At 41.1% G+C, this 20,041-nt stretch overlaps 1 protein-coding gene across 1 annotated transcript in view; it reads left to right on the top strand.

The window, feature by feature from the left end:
• The window catches only part of RNF121 (ring finger protein 121), a 125,744-nt gene that overhangs the window by 16,562 nt on the left and 89,141 nt on the right, over positions 1–20,041 (top strand). Inside the window, exon 3 of the mRNA XM_053708793.1 lies at positions 10,692–10,833. Within this exon, the coding sequence (XP_053564768.1) occupies positions 10,692–10,833 (142 nt within the window). The remainder of the gene's footprint in view (positions 1–10,691; positions 10,834–20,041) is intronic.

Below are 20,041 nucleotides of genomic sequence, written 5' to 3'. Positions count from 1 at the left end.
CTTCTAGTCTATTTATTTGTCATCTTTTCCGGTTCTAGAAAAGACCAGAAAGCTTCTGCCATTTCTTTGGCATCTTGGTTGAAATCTTTATTTCATCATGCCTATGTTGAGTCGGGTAACACTCCGCCTCAAAGGATTACAGCTCATTCTACTAGGTCAGTTTCTACTTCCTGGGCGTTTAAGAATGAAGCTTCGGTTGATCAGATTTGCAAAACAGCAACTTGGTCCTCTTTGCATACTTTTACTAAATTCTACCATTTTGAGTTTTCTTCTTCTGAAGCAGTTTTTGGTAGAAACGTACTTCAGGCAGTGGTTTCAGTTTGAATCTTCTGCTTATGTTTTTTCATTAAAATTTTATTCTGGGTGTGGATTATTTTCAGCAGGAATTGGCTGTCTTTATTTTATCCCTCCCTCTCTAGTGACTCTTGTGTGGAAAGATCCACATCTTGGGTAGTCATTATCCCATACGTCACTAGCTCATGGACTCTTGCTAATTACATGAAAGAAAACATAATTTATGTAAGAACTTACCTGATAAATTCATTTCTTTCATATTAGCAAGAGTCCATGAGGCCCGCCCTTTTTTTGTGGTGGTTATGATTTTTTTGTATAAAGCACAATTATTCCAATTCCTTATTTTATATGCTTTCGCACTTTTTTCTTATCACCCCACTTCTTGGCTATTCGTTAAACTGAATTGTGGGTGTGGTGAGGGGTGTATTTATAGGCATTTTAAGGTTTGGGAAACTTTGCCCCTCCTGGTAGGAATGTATATCCCATACGTCACTAGCTCATGGACTCTTGCTAATATGAAAGAAATGAATTTATCAGGTAAGTTCTTACATAAATTATGTTTTTCTTCTTAAATGGAAAGAGTCCACAGCTGCATTCATTATTTTTGGGAAATAAAACCTGGCCACCAGGAGGAGGCAAAGACACCCCAGCCAAAGGCTTAAATACTCCTCCCACTCCCCTCATCCCCCAGTCATTCTTTGCCTTTTGTCCCAGGAGGTTGGCAGAGACGTGTCCGAATTTTTAGTTTTTTTGTCTCTTATGGAGGGTAGTACTCTTCGTCATGGGACAGGAGTTTTAAGTAGTCCTGTCAGTCTCTCAGTCAGAGCATGGATGAAAGTTAGTCTGGAGATGCAGGGAGAGTCTTTCTGTGAAACCATCCCGACTCATATTAACAGCTCCTCAAGCAATCGGCGTTGTCAACTTCGCTCTGCTGCCTGCTTTCTTCTCTCAAGTCCATGGCGGAGGCGATGCTACTATTAGTCACACTTGAGGCTGTATTCCTGTTCCATGGCATTGATTCCGGTAAGATCGTTTCATTTTACTTTATCGTCAGTGTACTGTAATGTGCGTGTCCCCCCGGAGGTTGCAGCACGTTATCGCTTCCACATAATGTTGGCGATTGTTCGTCTGCAGAGTCCAGACATTTCTTTGAGAATGTGCTCGTGCCCTATTGTCCCGGGCCTTCCGCCTTGGGGAGGGCCTCTACATTTCCCCGTGGGTGTAACTGTCCCTGAGTGTTGTGCCTTTCGTTACAGGATTGCGCGACTTTGCGTATTGCTCAGACATGTTTTTCAGTTATTGAATGACCCTATCGTTACCAGATACTGGGATTTTCAGTCTGCCAATCGAATGGTGCACCTCATTAGACATTTGGGGATGAGGTAATCTCCTGATTGTCATTTGTTTGAGATCATTCCCAGTTTTTGAAAGATAGGGCTCTGTTTGGCTGGTCCTGCGGGTAGGCCTGTGTCTTTTTGGGTGTTAACCTCTGGGTTGCCTTATATTTTATTTGTATCCGATGGGATGTCTTATTTGTTTTTGTTTCCTTCGGGAACCTTCTGGGATTGATACTCTATTACTTCTTAAGAAGTTGTTTTGGACATGTTAGTCCTATGTTAAATATGTCTGTTTTCTGTTTTTTCCCCTATGAGGGAGAATTTATGCAGCTTGCCGGTTAGGATCCTAGGTACAGGCTGGTCCTGTCGGGTTCGTTCTGTCTTGCGGCTGTTCAGACACGTGATGCTGTTCTGCTCGGCTGGTTCGGTAGAAGCACCGAATGCTCAGGTTATCGTTGTTTTTCATGTTCAACTAAACCTTTGAGAGGACCTGTGGGTCCGTGAGGTGGGAAGGATTGTTTCAGTCCTTATAGCCTTCAGTCATAGATGGCCGCTGCGTCACTCTATCTGACATCTGATTTCATCAGAATCTAGAGCCTCAACCATATGGTGGAGGGTTGGAGGGCTTAACGCCCCTTACTGCTGTTGAGCTGTTTGGCCTACATTTTTTTTACCTGGATTTGTCCTTTTGGGCTTGATCCAACTGCTTGTACAGGATAGCTGTCTAGCATGCGGAAGGTTTGCAGTTTGAAACCAGTTGTAGCTCTCCACACCTTGCAGGTGTGCGCGTAAGCTGTTTCTAGATGCAGCTCTTACTCTTTGTCGTGTACTGTCTGTGAGTTATAAGAGACCTTTGAGTCTTCTTCCATTATCTCCGGGTGAGTTGGATCTCCTTTTAGGGATCTGTATTTCCGGGTGATGGTTGTTCCTTGCGCGGACTTAGTTTAGCTCAGGGTTTTCCGGAGCTGGGTAGGCTTAGTGCCTTTCTCTTTCTTGTGCCTCTGCTTGTGCAGAGGTGATAGGGAGACTAGTCCTACTGTAGGATTTTTTTGACCTTGAGGTATCCCTTGGTTGTCCTGAGGCTTTGCGAAGTTTCTTCATACGACTTCTAGCCTTGCTCCTTGGAGCGTTGGACTTTAGATAGGGGTGGTTCCTTCCTTTGGTGTGGGCTTTCGAGTTCTCGCTATCCGGATTCTCTGGATATGCATCCATATCCCTTGTGTCTGGCTTTTTGGCCAGTTGGGGTGTTTAGTTCTAGGGTAAGGTTTGCCTGAACTATTAGGTGCCTGGACCTGTTTTTCTCCCTGAGACTTCCGGTTGCTGAAGCTTCGCTTGGCCTTTTTCCTGACCAAGTTTTTGGTGGTTTTGGAATCTTGGATCTCAGGGCTGGTCGGGGTGTTCCACGGTTGTGGGAACTTGGGCCCAGATGATCCTCCGTGGTCTGGGTTTCAGGCTTCAAACCTGTAGCTGTCTAGGGACAGAGTGGTTCAGTTCCACCTTCCATCTTCCTGACCGGGTCATGGTTGGCCAGGTTTTTGGAGTATTTTTTACTCTTTGCCACAAGAGTAGCCCATGTCATCTTGTGGTTAGCTGTGTGGCTTGCGCCTCAAGGGTTGTTGGTTCATACCCAGCTGCTGGCGCTGGAGGTCCAATTTCTGGTGCGCCTTAGGGTTGCATTCCCCTTGTCAGCTTGTCAGTGTTCCTGTGGATTCCCTGCTCTGCAGGCAAATGGGTTGGCTATGCCTCTGCTTGGCAAGCTATTTGTAGGGAGGTCCTTTTCTAGGACATCTGTGTTGGAAATTTATCTTCCTATTAGCCGGTGGCTTCGGGCCTTGAGGAGTTGCTGCCCTTCCGGCATCATCCCTTTTCTTTAGGGGATATCCTCCTCCCTATGGAGGTTGAGTCCTTGCTTGGGGCTTCTGGCGGAAAGGTGGTATTGGTTCCCCCTGGGGTCTTGCTGGCTCCAAGTCAGACTTGTTGGGCCTTTATTTGGATAGATACTTCGGTCTATGGCCTTGTTGTCTGTTTTCAGAGTCGGGTTGTACTCCTACTCTGTGGGGATGGCTGTGCTATCCTTGTGCTCGTTCCTGTACCTGTTTCGGGATTCTTTGTTCCCCTGTGTTGGATCCCTGAGGCTGGGTTTGGATCTGCAGGTCAAGATGGCCAAGCAGTCTAAGGCGCTGCATTTGGGTCGCTGTCTCCTCTGGATGTGTGAGCTTGAGTCTATCCTGTTAGCTCAGTCTGCTAAGGTATACATTTTCCTTTCAACTTGCTCTATTGATTTCAGAAGAGGGTTTACTCTTCCTTCGGGTTCTGAGGGTATACTCTCCTTCTTGGGGTGGCCTAGATTGAGGTTTTGTGTTCCCCTTTTTAGTGACCTTTGTGTAGTCTGGAGACTTAGGTTGCCTGGAGCGTGCTCTCTGTCGGGGGGTTACTTTTGTGGTCTGTTTCTTGGTTGACTGCTTCTTCCTCGCAAGTACCCTCTGTGTCGTCCTGTTATGGACTCTGTGTTCTCAAATTTGGGGTTTCTCACCTGGGTGTGTTACACACTTTTTCATGGTCAAATGCCTTGGTATTCTATGGTCAGACTCTGGGAGGACTTTGCCTCTTCAGTGGCATTCCGTGCTTGCAGGATATTGGAGAGGCATATGTTCTGTCTCTGTGCCTGGTATAGGTGTGGCCTCCTTTCCCTGTTTGGGTCCCTTTGGTTCTCTGTGAGCTGGGCTCACTCTTGGAGGAGATCTTTTTTTGTACTAGGGGACCTTTTGGTTTCCTCGGTTCTCCTTTGCCTTGTCCCCTTGGGTTTCGGCTGGTGTCTCCTTCATTTGTGGGGGGTGAGCGGTGGGGGGCCGTTTGTTGGGTGACGGTGTCTCCTGGAGGTCTGTTGGGTCAGGCGAGTTTTGCGGTCTCTAGTTTGACTTCTGGACTAACTGTGAGTTAATGTCATTGGGGCTTTTCCTTTTAAAATTTTCTCGGCTTCGGGCGAAGCTGTTTTTTTTTTTTTTGTTTGTTTGTTTTTTTTTTTTTTATTGGGTAGAGGCTCAGGCCTGGTGCCCTCAGTATGAGCCGCTTATTGTACCCTCCCTTATTGGCATTCATTGTCCTCTATAGCTTGGGTATTGTTTTCCCAAAAGTAATGAATACAGCTGTGGACTCTTTCCATTTAAGAAGATAAACATAAATTATGCTTACCTGATAATTTCCTTTTCTGATGGAAAGAGTCCACAGCTCCCCACCCCTAATTTTATGTGGGGGCGTCCTTATATTCTTCTGACACCTTTCACTCTGATATTTCTTCTACTGTTCCTCGGCAGAATGACTGGGGGATGAGGGAAGTGGGAGGAGTATTTAAGACTTTGGCTGGGGTGTCTTTGCCTCCTCCTGGTGGCCAGGTTCTTATTTTATTTCCAAAAGTATAATGAATGCAGCTGTGGACTCTTTCCATCAGAAGAAAAGGAAATTTATCAGGTAAGCATAATTTGTTTTTACATGCGGTATCCCTACCTATACTTAATGGGACATGAAACCCAAACATTTTCTTGCATTATTCAGATAGAGAATACAATTTTAAACACCTTCCTAATTTACTTCTATTATCTAATCTGTTTTTATTTTTTCTTGGTATCATTTTGTTGAAGAAGAATCAATGCACTAATGCTTTCTAACTGAACACATGGGTGAGCCAATCACAATCGGTGTGTGATAGATATATATGAAGCCACCAATCAACAGCTAGAACCTAGGTTCTCTGCTGCTCCTGAACTTGCCTAGATACACCTTTCAGCAAAGGATAACAAGAAAAGGAAGCAAATTAAATAATAGAAGTAAATTGTAAAGTTATTTGAAATTGTATTCTCTATCTGAATTATGAAAGAAAAATGTTGGGTTTCATGTCCCTTTTAAGTATAGGCTATTTACAATCTATGTAAACACAGCCAGCAGAAGAAATTACACTCCCAGTGAGGTGTAGGAAAGATAAAGAAAACAATGAAAATTTAACATTTTATTACTTAAGTATTGGACTATAGTTTACAGACAGATATAAGATAAGTAAGCATGTGTGTGTACAGAAAGTGATATAATAATGAGATCTGAATTTAGGTGCAAGCTCAAGCCATTTTTATGGGTTGTAATTCAAAGAACAAAACCAGCTCTTTCATATACAGAAATAATCAGAAATGAACCATTGTCCATACATTTTATACTATACAAGTCGCAGTACAAATTCCCTTTAAAATGCTGATTCTCCTGTCTATAAAGGGATTATCTGCAATTAAAGGCACACTGTACCCAAGCTTTACTAACCGCAGCATTTACACACTGACTCTGCTTTATTGGTTTAGACGGAAACAACTGCAAGTTCAACAAAAAAACATTGATCTATTTACGACAGGAACACAATTATTAATAAAAAAAATGGTATCTGTTAGAACTTATCGGGCTTTCTTTGAGAGCATACTGGTCTAGACTCAAGAGCAAGACTTTGTTTCAAACACCACACACTGCTGCCATATAGTGCTCTGAACCTATGCATGTTCCTGCGCCTACCTCAGTATGCTCTCATGAAAAGGATCTAAGTTTCAGCAAAGGAGACCAAAAGAAAATTGGAAATTGACAACAAAATATAAGCAATTTCTATATCTTGGCCCATACCCTGGGTAATACTTACCAGTGAGACCCCCTCTCCTGAGGGGCGTGGACATAGTTATCCACTCCCCTCATTTACTATATAAGCTTGAGTAGGACACCACCCCTTCCTTCTCCTAGAAATGTCCAGCTAATAACAGGTGAGCCAAGCAAGGGCGGGACCTGGTAAGTATTACCCAGGGTATGGGCCAAGATATAGAAATTGCTTATATTTTGTTGTTAATGTCCAATTATCTTGGCCCCACTGATAATACTTACCAGTGAGAGAATACAACACAGCTATAAATAGGGTGGGAAAGAAATAAAAACATTGATATAAAATCCGTAAAGATGAAACTAAAGACAAAATCTTCCAACCAAACCTAGCAGAAGCTGACAGGCAAACAACAAGTTTGAAAAATAGAGACAAAAGTTCCATAGTTTCTGTAAGCCATATAGAATATCTGTACAACCAAACCAAAGATGTTAGGGATACCCCTGCTTATCAGGACTGAAAGAAGGAAAAAAGAATGTCAGACAACATTGGTAACAGTTCTCAAGATTATTCCTTAAAATAAGGCATGGCAGTACCACATAAAGTAACTAAAATTCTAAACATCTCCTAGTGTTGAAATATTGTCTGGAAAATGGTTTCAATGAGAGACCAGGTAGAAACAAAACTAAGAAGGATCGAAAAGTAAGAACCCAGGATGAACCCAGACTTGAACCCAAGATTGCATAACCAAGAGATCTAAATCCTCAGGTGTTGGAGCACAAGCATCTTACAAAAAGACCAAAAGTTTTTAATTAACTTGAGATGGTCTTATTTGCAGAATGCCAACAGAAAGCAGAATATCTGCTATTAAAGCATTATATGGGACCATCCAAAAGGAAAAACAGATCAAGAATTGAACAATACAAAAAGTTGTAAGTTTACAAGAGTGCAAACAAAACATTAAGGCAACAAAAATAAACTGTAGTTAACAGACACTTTCATCAGCCAAGTCTTAAATCTAAATACTATAAATATGAAATATCTATGGGAGTTTGTGGACCTTAGCACTTGTCCCAAAATTTGCCTCCAGGCCTCCACAACAGAATAGAACAGACATGGTAAATAATAATCTTATATCCCACCTGTGCCCCAAAAAATAAGGCCCACTTACGGAAGCCAGAGAATAGGCCCGAAAGTCAGTACCCCAGAGGGAACTAAAGTCTGCATGACAAAAGAGAAGGATACAAATAATGTTATCTTTTCCTTAAAAAGTCTCTAGTAGATATGGAATCAGGAAAAACAGAGAAAACACATATATCCGAGTTCACTCCCAAAACAGAGTATCCAATCCTAGTGCTTGACATCTGGCAAAAAAAGAGATCTATTGTGAATTTGACAAAAGAAACTAGAAGCCATTGATTCATATATAGAAGATCCCATTTGTCCACAATCCTTACAAAAACTAAATTGTAAAGTTAGCAATCTGTTGGAAAGACCTACTCCCTGCAACGGAAGTCTGTGCTGAAAACACAAAACCTGAAATATGAATGGCTATCAAACTTGCATTCAGCCCGCAAAAATATATAATAAAGTTCTCCTTCAGGTCTGACTTCTTGTTATGTCATTGCAAAATGAACCAATTTGGCTCAGGATAGACTTCTGACAGATTATACATTCTGAATTCACAAAAGAAGAGCTTCCTTTATACAACTGAAAAGGGAGAATGCAGTGAAAGAAAAGCTAGCTTTTACTAGAAATAACGGATCAAAAAACTAGAAAATATAACCCCCAGCTATTCAAAAACGTATGAACTGAAAGTTAGCGTTTAATTTAAAAGATTCTTAGGGAGTGGAAATATATCAGAGCAAAAATGAAATCTAATTCAAAATGTCTCTAAGTTGGAAAGTTTCTTGCAAGCAGAGTCAAGGCAGCAAATGAATAGGATTCAAAAAAACATGAAGAGCTGAAAAGGAAACCACCCCTCTTGCCCCTAGTTTGGGACAGAGAATCTTAATCTTGAAAATTAATAGAAAAATAGACCCTTGCCCTATACAGGCCCCTGTAGTTGCTCCTGATTCCTCTTAGGCTGTAACAGGCTGAGGCTCAAGCTGACCTGGATCATTCTCATCTTCCATGATGATATGCAATAAGAACGAGCAAGACACCAAAATGTCAGATCCCCAAAACGATGTGCTTAAGACCGGTATCTTCGTAGGGAAAAGAAACGCTGCTGTTGAAAGCTGCGCCAAGGCTTTAAGAGTTTATGCGCGCGCACAAAAAAAGACAGCCCTCAGACGCAGCTCCCGTGACGTTCCTTACCAATGACATCATGGAAACATGGCGGCCCCCACAAGGAAACCGTACGGAACGGTTATTCATACCGCCAATTCAAGTGACAGCAGCCACAGCACGAATGGCGCAGACAACTGGAGGATACCAGTTCACATACAGGCTAAAGTAAGCCAATTTAAAATGACACATCCATTGTCTTTGTTTCCAGCCCAGAAGGAGAAAAAACGGAAAGGGACTCCTAGCCCTGTCCACCTAACAGGCTGGCAAAAAAACTAGGAGGAGGAAGGGGTAGTGTCCTACTCAAGCTTATATAGTAAATGAGGGGAGTGGATAACTCTGTCCACGCCCCTCAGGAGAGGGGATCCCACTGGCAAATATTACCAGTGGGGCCAAGATAGCGGGAATAAAACACAATCAGAGAATATCTCAAATGCAGATCAGTAAATGCTCATGTGGTGTTATCTATATAGGAGAGACTTGTAAGCAAATAGAGGATACATGGGCACAAGTCCAATATTAGATGTAGGAATAAGGAGGCCCCTGTATCCCCTCATGTTTTGGAAGTTGGACATTTTAAGCCAACTCAGGTTTCATATCAAAGAAAAAGAAGTGAGTACTCCAAGAAGAGGAGGAGCTAGGGATATCAAAAGGCCAAGAAATGTATTGGATATTTAAGGGGACATTAAACCCAAAACGTTTCCTTCATGATTCAGATACAGCATACAGTTTTAAATATCTTTCCGCTTTACTGTTATCTTGTTTGGTTAGTTCTCTTGGTATCCTTTGTCGAAAATCATTCCTTGATAGGTTCAGCGGCTGGAAGATTGCTGTTAATTGCAGCTGCACTTTTATGGCTCTTGTCGTTGGTTTACTGATGCGCTCAGCTAGGTCTCAGTTGTGCATTGCTGCCCTTTCAACAAAGGAGAAAATTACGCAAAATTTAAAATGGAAGAAATTATAAAGATGTTTAAAATTGCATGCTTTATCTGAATCATGAAAGAGAAAAAAAATTGGGTTTCATGTCCCTTTAAGAAATTTTAACTCCTAAAGGCCTTGACCGAGATTTTGATTGATTGCTGTTTATATAAAATGTATACAAGATATTTTATATGAGAAACAAATCTGTTGAAAATGGTGCTCTTATGTAACTCATTTTTAATTGTGTACAAATATTTTTATGCTTTTAATTTTTAGGACAAAAATGATTTCCCTGCATGTGATGTATTTTATACTCCATAGGGTTACATTTTGTAGATGGTGTTAATAAGATGTTGCTGTGAGATCTGACAGTGTATGAAAGGCATAGATGTTTGTATATTCAGGTATATAAGACTAAGGGGTAGATTCAGCAAGCTGCGGCGGAAAGGGGCGCAAATTCACGCCATCTGTCCGCCGCAGCTCGCTTTTGGTAGGCTGAATTCCAATGCTGGAATTCAGCATTGCACAAGAACACAATTTTGCGCTCTTGTTCACCGCCACCCCTTGCCCTCGCAAGCTAATAATGCGCGGGCAGGAGCTGTCAATCTCCCCGGTCGGACGAGCCCGGGGAAATTGAAATTTGCCACCTAAAAGGTGGCGGAAGGATAGGAAAGCAGTGTGCTTGTTGAATACGGACTGCAGATTCTCTTGTGAGAACCTGCAGTCATAGGCAGGCGAAGCCTGCTGAAGGGTTTTATAAATTGACCCCTAAGTGCCTATAGCGGACTTGAAACATTGCCTGTTTTTTGTTTGGACCTATTGACAAGATAACAGAATAAAAGTCCTAACTACAAAGGGCTGGAACATCTGTTGATTCTGTTCGATTAGAGTTTACTCATTTACAGAGGTTAAACACGGCTATATGTCAGAAGCACATTAAAGCATTCTCTGTTTGCACTAGTTTGTCCCTTTAAGCTATTTGTCCCCGCCGTTTCTATTGGAAATGTATTCCATGAAGCAACCACATTTTATGAATATAAGGGCTTAGGTAAATTTCTTAGACCTACAAATAACATAGGTTGCTTGACACAGTATTTTGCAGATATTTTGACTTAGACATTCTGGCATCTCTCTGAGTAATTGACAAATAAATTTGTTGTATTATTAAACGTGAGTTTTATGTGTTTCCCAATGTTCACTTGTAACCATTAGATCTATTTTGATTTCAGAGTGGAACATGCGCGTATGCACGCCAAGCACCGGGGTCACGAGGCCATGCATGCCGAGATGGTCCTTATCCTCATCGCCACACTGGTGGTGGCTCAGCTACTCCTGGTGCAGTGGAAGCAAAGACATCAGCGCTCGTACAATGTAAGATTGTCCTCTTCCCTTTCTGACCTTCACACTGACCTCTGTATAGGTCTTCAAAGTCTTCATACTGTGCGATGTGCACGTTATTCCCCAGCAGATTGTCTAGTTTATTTAAACCCACATTTTTTTTCTTTCATGATACAGATAGAGCATGTACTAACTGTCATGCCATGATTAAGGGGAAAGAGTTTATGCACCCTAGAACAGGCCGCAAATATAAAATAAAAGGGTACTACACTTGTGAAACAACATTTTATTGTTTATCTAATTAAATGCCCGTGCTCTTTAATTTATATTGGGGAGTCCACAAGGAAAGGCAGGGAAAGAATGAACCAACACAAGTCCAATGTGAGGTGTGGCCATACAGAGGCCCCGGTATCAAACCATTTTATTTAAGTTAAATGAGATGGCAAATTATAGACCACTTAGGGATATTGAGAGGTGGTGGAGACAGGGAGAGGATGCTTAAGCAGAGAGAAACTTACTGGATCCACCAGTTGGACAGTATGTACCCGAAAGGGTTAAATAGGGAAATTAGACTTTTCAGTATTTATCTGAAACTGTGTGCATTCTCCCCTGTCTCTCCAACTAGTCCTCTAACTTTTTTTCTTAAAAATTATATTTGATCTGAAGCATTTCGGTTTAAATCTTTTGAGGTTTACTTAGAGGTTGGTCCTCTATTAACTGTGTTTTTAAAGATATTAAAGAGTTAAATGGTTGATGTAATAAAGTGTATGTACCATTAGGTGGAGCAATTGTCTTACATGAAATGTGTTTTGCTAAATCTGTAATTAACTCTTAATTGATCAGCCTATATAGTGTGTATATGGGTTTAGTTGTTGCATATGCATGATTAAGGCCAGAGGGGCTGAAACGTTGCATGTTTTAATGTGAAAATAAAGGTTTAATCACTTAAAGGGACACTGAACCCAAATTTTTTCTTTTGTGATTCAGATAGAGCATGACATTTTTTTATAATTTTTATTTACAGCAAAAAGAGATATAACAATATAAACAGTACCTGTCCCCCACCTCGCAGGGTGGGAAGGTATACAGGTGTTAAACACAAATAGGGAAACAAATCAGATAAGTACATATCATACAAAAATTAAAGTATTTCATGTGTCAATCTGAAGTCATCTGGTCTCATATCTCTTTCTTGAGTTTTTATTTTCTATAAACAATAATTAGATTCTATCAGCGAATAATCTAGACAAACCAAACAAAATGTATATCAGGAGCATTTCAGTACACTTGTTTGTTGACCATAAAGTAAAAAACAAACAAAATAAAAAATGAATAAATGGAGAAGAAAAAAAAATAAAAACATTTTTTGATTAAAAGGATTATGTAGTAGTTCCCTTCCCCCGCCTCTCCAATATTCTCAGTGGTCTAATAAGTGTGTTATGTTACCAAATCCCTAGTAAGATCAATTCGGTGTCTTTTTAAAAGGATAAATTATATACTCAATCTTGCTCGGGGGGAGGGCTTTAATAAATTGGGTCCATTTGGAAAAAAAGCTCCTTATGTCTTTATCATTTTGTAAGTTAGTATCAAGTTGTTCAATGATACATTGCTTCATTAAGCAGTTTTTAACTTCAGTGATACTTGAAGACGTTTTTGTTTTCCATTTTTTTAGAATCAAGTATCTGACCGCTAAAATGACCATATTTATAATTTTATTATTATCATGTATTATGCCAGGATTGTCTGCAAAGAAGACTATCCTCCTGGGGGAGAATTTAAAAGAGGGAACCTTGACTATGTTGTTAAGTCAGTATTGTACTTTGAGCCAAAAGTTATACATTTTTGGGCAGTCCCAGATCATATGCAGAAGACCGGTGGCGTTAAGTGAACATTTTGGGCATTTATTGAACCCAGTATTCCTACATTTGAAGCCCTTTTTTGGGGTAAAATAAGTCATATGGAGGAGCCTTATATGCGACTCCCTCCAAGAAGCAGACAGAGTAACTCTAGAAGCCTCATGAATCGAGTATGTGAGAAGAGCTGGATCTAAATAGTCCTGTCCAAGCATTAAGGACCATTTAGAGTGGAGTTTTTCCATTGTGTCGGGCCCTTTAGATGAGGTCAGAGTTTGATATATGAATGAGATTGACGTAAACCCATTTTTGACTAAGATTAACCAATTCTCCACCTCTCCCAGCGACCAATCCCAAACGTAGTCACCGATCTGTTTAAGGGCAAAGTGTCTCACCTGGAGGTACGCAAAAAAGTTTTGGTTAGGGATATGAAATTCCTGCCTAAGGGAGTTGAACGTCGTAATGCATCTCCTTTCGAAGTCCAACAGTTGTTCAACCTTTATCAAACCTAACGTTGCCCAATTAGAAAATAGGGTGGACCGAAATCCTACTGGGAACTGGGGGTTATTTGTTATTGGGGTATATCTTGAAATCTCAGGTTTAATGTGAAGAGAGAGGCAGATTTTTCTCCACATGCAGATTGGATTAAATATAGATCTTTTCCTTATTTCTATAGGTATTTTTACCATTACAATGAATCAGGGCTGTTAGTGAGAATGGGTATACTATATTAATCTCTAATTCTCCGTTTGTTATATAATTACTATTGGTAAGCCAGTCTGCTACAATTCGTGCGAGAAATACTTGATTGTATAAGCGAAGATTGGGGAGAGATAATCCTCCTAGGTTTCTGGGTAGGGCTAATCTAGCTAGCGAAATTCTCGGTTTTCTGTTCTGCCAAATAAATGTTCGTAAGGCAGTATTAAATGATATGACATCCTTTGCTCTAAGAAGCAATGGGGTGTTCTGGAGAACATATAAGATTTTGGGAAGAAGAACCATTTTGTAGAGGGCTATGCGCCCCGATAACGAGAGAGGGAGGATCTGCCAGTTTTTTAAGTTTTTTTTTTTTTTATATTAGTTAAAACCGGGGATATGATGAGAGTATACCAATTGTCAGGATTGGATGATATCCAAATGCCTAAATATTTAAATGAATCCCGCACTATATTAAAAGGAATAGATGTCAAAGAATCCTGAGTCTGTCTAACCCATAGCATCTCCGATTTCGCAGCATTTACATTATAACCTGAGAATAGTCCAAATTGTTGAATTATAGAGAGGAGTTTTGGTTTATTTCTAGAGGTGTTTGATATGTAGACCAGTACATCATCAGCGTATAGAGCGATTTGCAGTATTTTTTTATTAATCCTAATTCCGTCTAATTGTTGCCTAATCTGAATCGCGAGGGGTTTGATAGTCAGATCAAATAGATAAAAAAATTTGGGTTCAGTGTCCCTTTAAGTTTACCTGGGGCTGTGGACCTTTTGAAATACTGCTTGCTTGATTGGTGGCTGCATTCAGCAATAGGAGTAAATTAGAAAGTTTCTTAAGATTACATGCTCTATCTGAATCATGAAAGAAGAAAATTGGGTTCAGTGTCCCTTTTAAGAAGAGAACCCTCTGAGATATGCAGTATGCTTTAGTTCTTAAAGGGACAAGTCAACATAAAACTTTCATCATTCCGACACAGCTTGCAATTTAAACAAACAAAACACTTTCCAATTTTTTTTTATTTTTTTAGCGTTCTGTTGTAATGTGTGTGTCTCCTTCACATCCTGAAGCTGCATACATAAACAGCTCTCAAGCTAAAATTCGCCTTTCTAAATTTAACTCTACGGAAGTAAGCACAATGTTATCTATATGACACACATGAACAAGCACTGTCTAACTCTGAAAAGCTTATAAAATGCAAGAGGCAGCCTGTAGGGGCTTAGAAACAGGCAGAGGTTTAGAGGCTATCAAGTAAATTAATCTAACAATGTTGGGTGTGCAAAGCTGGTGAATGGGTAGTAAAGGCTTTATCTCTTTATACAATAATAAAAAAATCAAATAGACTGTCCCTTTAAGGGACTAAACTGTACTGACGAGACTTATTTGATAATCTCACCAGACCAGAGAGCTTAGATCATCACCTTTAGTATTCATAAAGCGGTGGTTGCTGCCATGTTGTAACCTAGATTTCCTTCCTTTCTGAGGCCAATCGGGCACAGCTAGAGTGTGCAACTAATGACTGGGTGTGGCATAAAGCGGTTCTACATCTGCACTTCCATCTCAAACAGAAATTGAAACACTTACAATGTTTCTAATTAAATTAGTAAAAATAGGGACAACAAATGTAATAAAAGTATACATTGTAAAGGGTTTGTTTTTACATTTAATTTTTACACATTTTATATTATAATTACAAAGAATGTCAATTTAACCACAGAGAAGAGCAGCAAAGCATTTTATTAATCTTTCTGGTTTTTATTAGTGGAAACAGAATATTTTTTTTTTGTTTGCTAATTCTCTGAACACTATTTACTACCCCTTGGAGTATTTAATATAACCTTAGTGTTAACCTTTTATCTGCCTGAGTGCTCAGCAGTGTGTTATAGCCCCTCAGTAAGAGTAGTGATGTTTTTTTAGTGCTACTCTTCAAATATATTGCTACTTGGTGGTAAATTCTATTATATATTGTTTCTACAGAATTATTCTTTCCTAAGACATGGAGAGTCCATCGTCATTCCAATTACTAGTGGGATATTCACTCCTGGCCAGCAGGAGGAGGCAATGAGCACCCCAGTAAAGTCAAATGTGACTTCCCTTACCCATAATCCCCATTCATTCTCTTGGCCTCTGTCAATGGAGGACGGGAAGTTGGTGTCTCAAGATTTTTATTCCTTTTTCTGGTACTTTTCCCTGCAAGCAAGGATTTGGGTTTAGCTGTGTCCACGTCAATCTTTTGAGTAAGAGTAGCGGTGGCTTTTAAGCAGTTAGAAAGTGGTGAGGTGGTCCTTGCTTTGTTTTCTAACGTATTTGCTGCCCTTGGTATAGAAAGCCAGAGTTGGTTACTCTATTCTTTCTTTTTATAAAGATCTCTGATAGGAGTATGTGTCCTTTCACACATTGTGAGCTGTCTTCCTGCCCGACAGCTAGATTTGCAGGTAAGTGCTTTTGCCTCCTAGGTACTGGAGACTTGCACTATATATCTCTGCATTGGATTTCTGGGACATATATAAATCCTTTATAGAGGGTTTGTTTCTGGGCAGTGTGCAGGCACTTTTTATGTATGTGGAGACTAAGGGGTTAATATCTTCCCTTGCTGTTATGGGATGATAACTCTGGGGCTCAGGTTGATTTAACTGGGAAACGGTTCACTTTTCTCTTTCTAGTGTTAATTTGTCCTAAGACTCTTGCGCTTTAAAGTTATTTTCGCAGTTCTTTTTGTGCCAGTCATGTGACTGTCGGATCTTCCGCTTAAGACTGAGCGGAGCGGTGTAGTACTGATGTGAGTGTTTTCTCTGTGAGGTGGAAGGCGACTTGTTTGCTGCTTTATACAAAGTATTGCTGATATTTGGTGAATGTGAGGTAGGGCACCTCAGACTGTCTGAGGTGTAGAGGCGAAATATTTGTAATTTTTACTTAGCGTTTTTGGCGCTCTAAAGCTAAAGTCTGTTTTCATTCCTTTAATTAGGGAAATTACTCAGCTATGGACACTGAGCAGGAGGCTGTTCCTTTTGATAAATGTTTATTATGCTTAGAGGCCCAAATTGTTTTGCCTATGCAATTTTGCTCCTCATGTTTAGATAGAACTTTAAAATTTAAAGATAAATTAATACCTTTCGAGTCTTTTGTCTCTCAGGATATGCCACAGCTTTCTCCTCAAATTTTGCAAGCCTCTATGGCGTCGCATACAGTGCCCTGCGGTTCCTCTCAGCCTCCTGGAGGCGTGTTTTTGCCTGTAGATTTTGCTGAACAGATATCTTCTGCAGTTTCTGCGGCTTTATCCGTTTTTTCCCATATTTGGGAAGCGCAAGAGGAAATCAAAGCATATTGCTGATAAGGTGTCTGTCCCATCTGCTGCTGCGATGGTTGACCTCCCCCATAAGTCTGATGAGGATAATACCTCGGTAGCTTCTGAGTGTGAAATCTCAGATTCTGACAGTATAAATCCTTTGAATGATTCTGAAGAGGTAAACTTCTTCAGATTTAAGCTTCAACACCTTCGTTTACTTCTAAAGGAGGTACTGGGTACTTTGGACAACTATGATTCTTCTGTCACTGTCAACCCTAAAAAAATCTAGTATGCTTAACAAACACTATTATGTTCCTTCCTCTGTGGAAGTGTTCCTTGTTCCAGACCGTGTGTCGGAGAGCATTGCGCAGGGATTCCTTTTACCCCGTCCCCTGTCTTTAAAAAGATGTTTCCTGTTGCTGACTCCATTCGAGACTCATGGCGTACTGTGCCTAAGGTGGAAGGGGCTATTTCTACTCTGGCCAAGAGAACCACAATTCCTATAGAGGATAACTGTTCTTTTAAGGATCCTATGGACAAAAAGCTGGAGGCTTATTTAAAGAAAATGTATGTTCATCAGGGTCTACAATGGCAACTTGCAGTTTGTATTGCCACGGTGACAATTGCAGCATCTTATTGGTTTGATGCTTTGTCCGATTTTGATTTTAAAGGAGACTCAGAGGAGATCCAAGATAGGATTAAGGCTCTCAAACTGGCCAATTCCTTTATCTCTGATGCTAACATGCAAGTCATTAGACTAGGAGCCAAGATGTCTGGCTTCACTGTCCTAGCCCGCAAGGCTCTGTGGCTTAAATCTTGGTCAGCGGATGTTACGTCCAAGCTCCTGTCGCTACCTTATAAGGGTAAGACCCTTTTTGGTCCTGGTCTGGCGGATATAATTTCTGAAATTACAGGTGGAAAGGGGTCCTTTCTACCACAAGACAAGAAGAATAGAACTAAGGGAAGTCAAAGTTCTAATTTTCGCTCCTTTCATAACTTCAAAGGTCAAAAGTCTTCCTCTCCCTCCTCCAACCCGGAGCAGTTCAAGTCCTCTTGGAGACCCAATCAGACTTGGAATAAGGGGAAGCAATCAAAGAAGCCTTCATCTGAAACTAAGTCAGCATGAAGGGTCTGCCCCTGGTTCAGGATTGGATCAAGTGGGGGGGCAGACTTTCCTTGTTTCGACAAGCTTGGATACGCAATGTCCCAGACCCTTGTGCTGTGGACATAGTATCTCAGGGTTACAAAATAGAATTCAAGTCTCATCCTCCCAGGGCAGATTCCTCCTATCAAGGCTATCTGCAGATCAGGTAAAAAGAGAGGCATTCTTAAGCTGCGTTCATGACCTTTCCTTCCTGGGGTGATTGTTGCAGTTCCTGTAAGGGAACGGGGACTAGGGTTCTATTCAAATCTGTGGTTCCCATAAAAGAGGGAACTTTTCGTCCCATTTTAGACCTAAAGTGTCAACAAATTTCTCAGGTTACCATCCTTCAAAATGGAAACCTTTTCTACATTCCCACGGATGGAAACTGAATCTGGAAAAGAGTTCCCTTGTTCCAACTACAAGGGTGTGTTTCTTAGGGACCATCATAGATTCCCTATCTATGAAGATTTTTCTGACGGAGGTCAGAAAATCCAAACTTCTCTCCTCTTGCCTCTCTCTCCAGTCTACTGTTCGGCTCAATGCATGGAGGTAATTGGTCTGATGGTCGCTTCCATGGACATCATTCATTTTGCTCGATTCCATTTGAGAGCTCTACAATTATGCATGCTTAGACAATGGAACGGAGACCATGCTTAGACAATAGAACGGAGACCATTCAAATCTGTCTCTGAGGATAGATCTGGACCAGTTGACAAGAGACTCTCTTTCGTGGTGGATTTCTCAGGATCATCTGTCTCAGGGCACATGCTTCCGGAGACCCTCCTGGGTGATTGTAACCAACCGATGCCAGCCTTCTAGGCGGGGGGCAGTCTGGGACTCGTTAAGGGCTCAAGGCCTATGTACACGGGAGAATTCTTCTCTCCCCATAAACTTCTTGGAATTGAGAGCAATCAATGCCCTGATGGCTTGGCCTCAATCGTCTTTAGCCCGGTTTATCAGGTTCCAGTCGGACATCACCTCAGTGGCTTACATCATCAATCACCAGGGAGGAACTCATAGTTCTTTGGCCATGAAGGAGGTGGCTTGGATTATTCAGTGGGCGGTAGCTCACGATTGTCTTCTAACTGGGAGACAGATTTTCTGAGCAGACAGACCTTTCATCCCTGGGAGTGGGCTCTCCATCCGAAGGTGTTCTCCAGGTTAACCCTCAAGTGGGGGTGCCGGAGTTGGATCTGATGGAGTCTTGTCAGAACGCCAAGCTTCCAAGGTACGGTTCAAGGTCAAGAGATCCTCAGGCCGCCCTGATAGATGCTCTGGCATTTCTATTGGATTTCGGTCTAGCATACCTGTTTCCTCTGTTTGCTCTCTTTCCACGAGTCATTGCTCGTATGAAACAGGAGAGAGCATCTGTAATTCTGATAGCTCCTGCATGGCCTCGCAGGATCTGGTTTGCAGACCTGGTGAGGATATCTTCTCTTCCACCTTAAAGGTTACCTCTGAAGAAGGACCTTCTAACTCAGGGTCTTTTCCTCCATCCAAATCTAGTTTCTCTAAAGCTGACTGCTTGAAGATTGAACGATTAGTTTTGGCTAAGCGTGGATTTTCTGAATCTGTTATGGATACCATGCTTCAAGCTTGCAAGCCGGTTACTGGCAAGATTTACTATAAGGTATGGCGCAAATACCTTTTATTGGTGTGAATCGAAAGGCTTCTCGTGGAGCAGGGTCAGGATTCCTAGAATTTTGTCTTTTCTCCAGGAAGGTTTGGAGAAGGGTTTGTCTGTCAGTTCCTTGAAGGGTCAGATTTCTGCACTGTCTATCCTTTTACACAAACGTCTGGCAGATGTGCCAGATGTTCAATTTTTCTGTCAGACCTTGGTCAGAATCAGACCTGTGTTTAAGCCTTTTAGTCCTCCTTGGAGCCTTAACCTAGTTCTTAGAGGTTTGCAGCAGGCTCCGTTTGAACCAATGCATTCTGTAGATATTAAGTTGTTATCTTGGAAAGTTTTTTTTCTTATTGCTATTTCCTCTGCTTGTAGAGTTTCTGAGCTCTCGACTCTGCAGTGTGATTCGCCTTACCTTTTTATTTTTCATGCGGATAAGCCGGTCCTTCGTACTAAATTGGAGTTTCTCCCTAAGGTGGTTTTGGATCGAAACATTAATCAGGAAATTGTTGTTCCTTCCTTTTGTCCTAATCCTCATAAGGAACGTATTTTGCATAACTTGGATGTTAGAAACATAGAATTTGACAGTAGATAAGAACCAAAAAGGCCCATCAAGTCTG

The sequence above is a fragment of the Bombina bombina genome, chromosome 3 (genome assembly GCF_027579735.1).
Source record: "Bombina bombina isolate aBomBom1 chromosome 3, aBomBom1.pri, whole genome shotgun sequence".
Classification (NCBI taxonomy): domain Eukaryota; kingdom Metazoa; phylum Chordata; class Amphibia; order Anura; family Bombinatoridae; genus Bombina; species Bombina bombina.
This window is presented reverse-complemented; position numbering and strand designations above follow the sequence as displayed.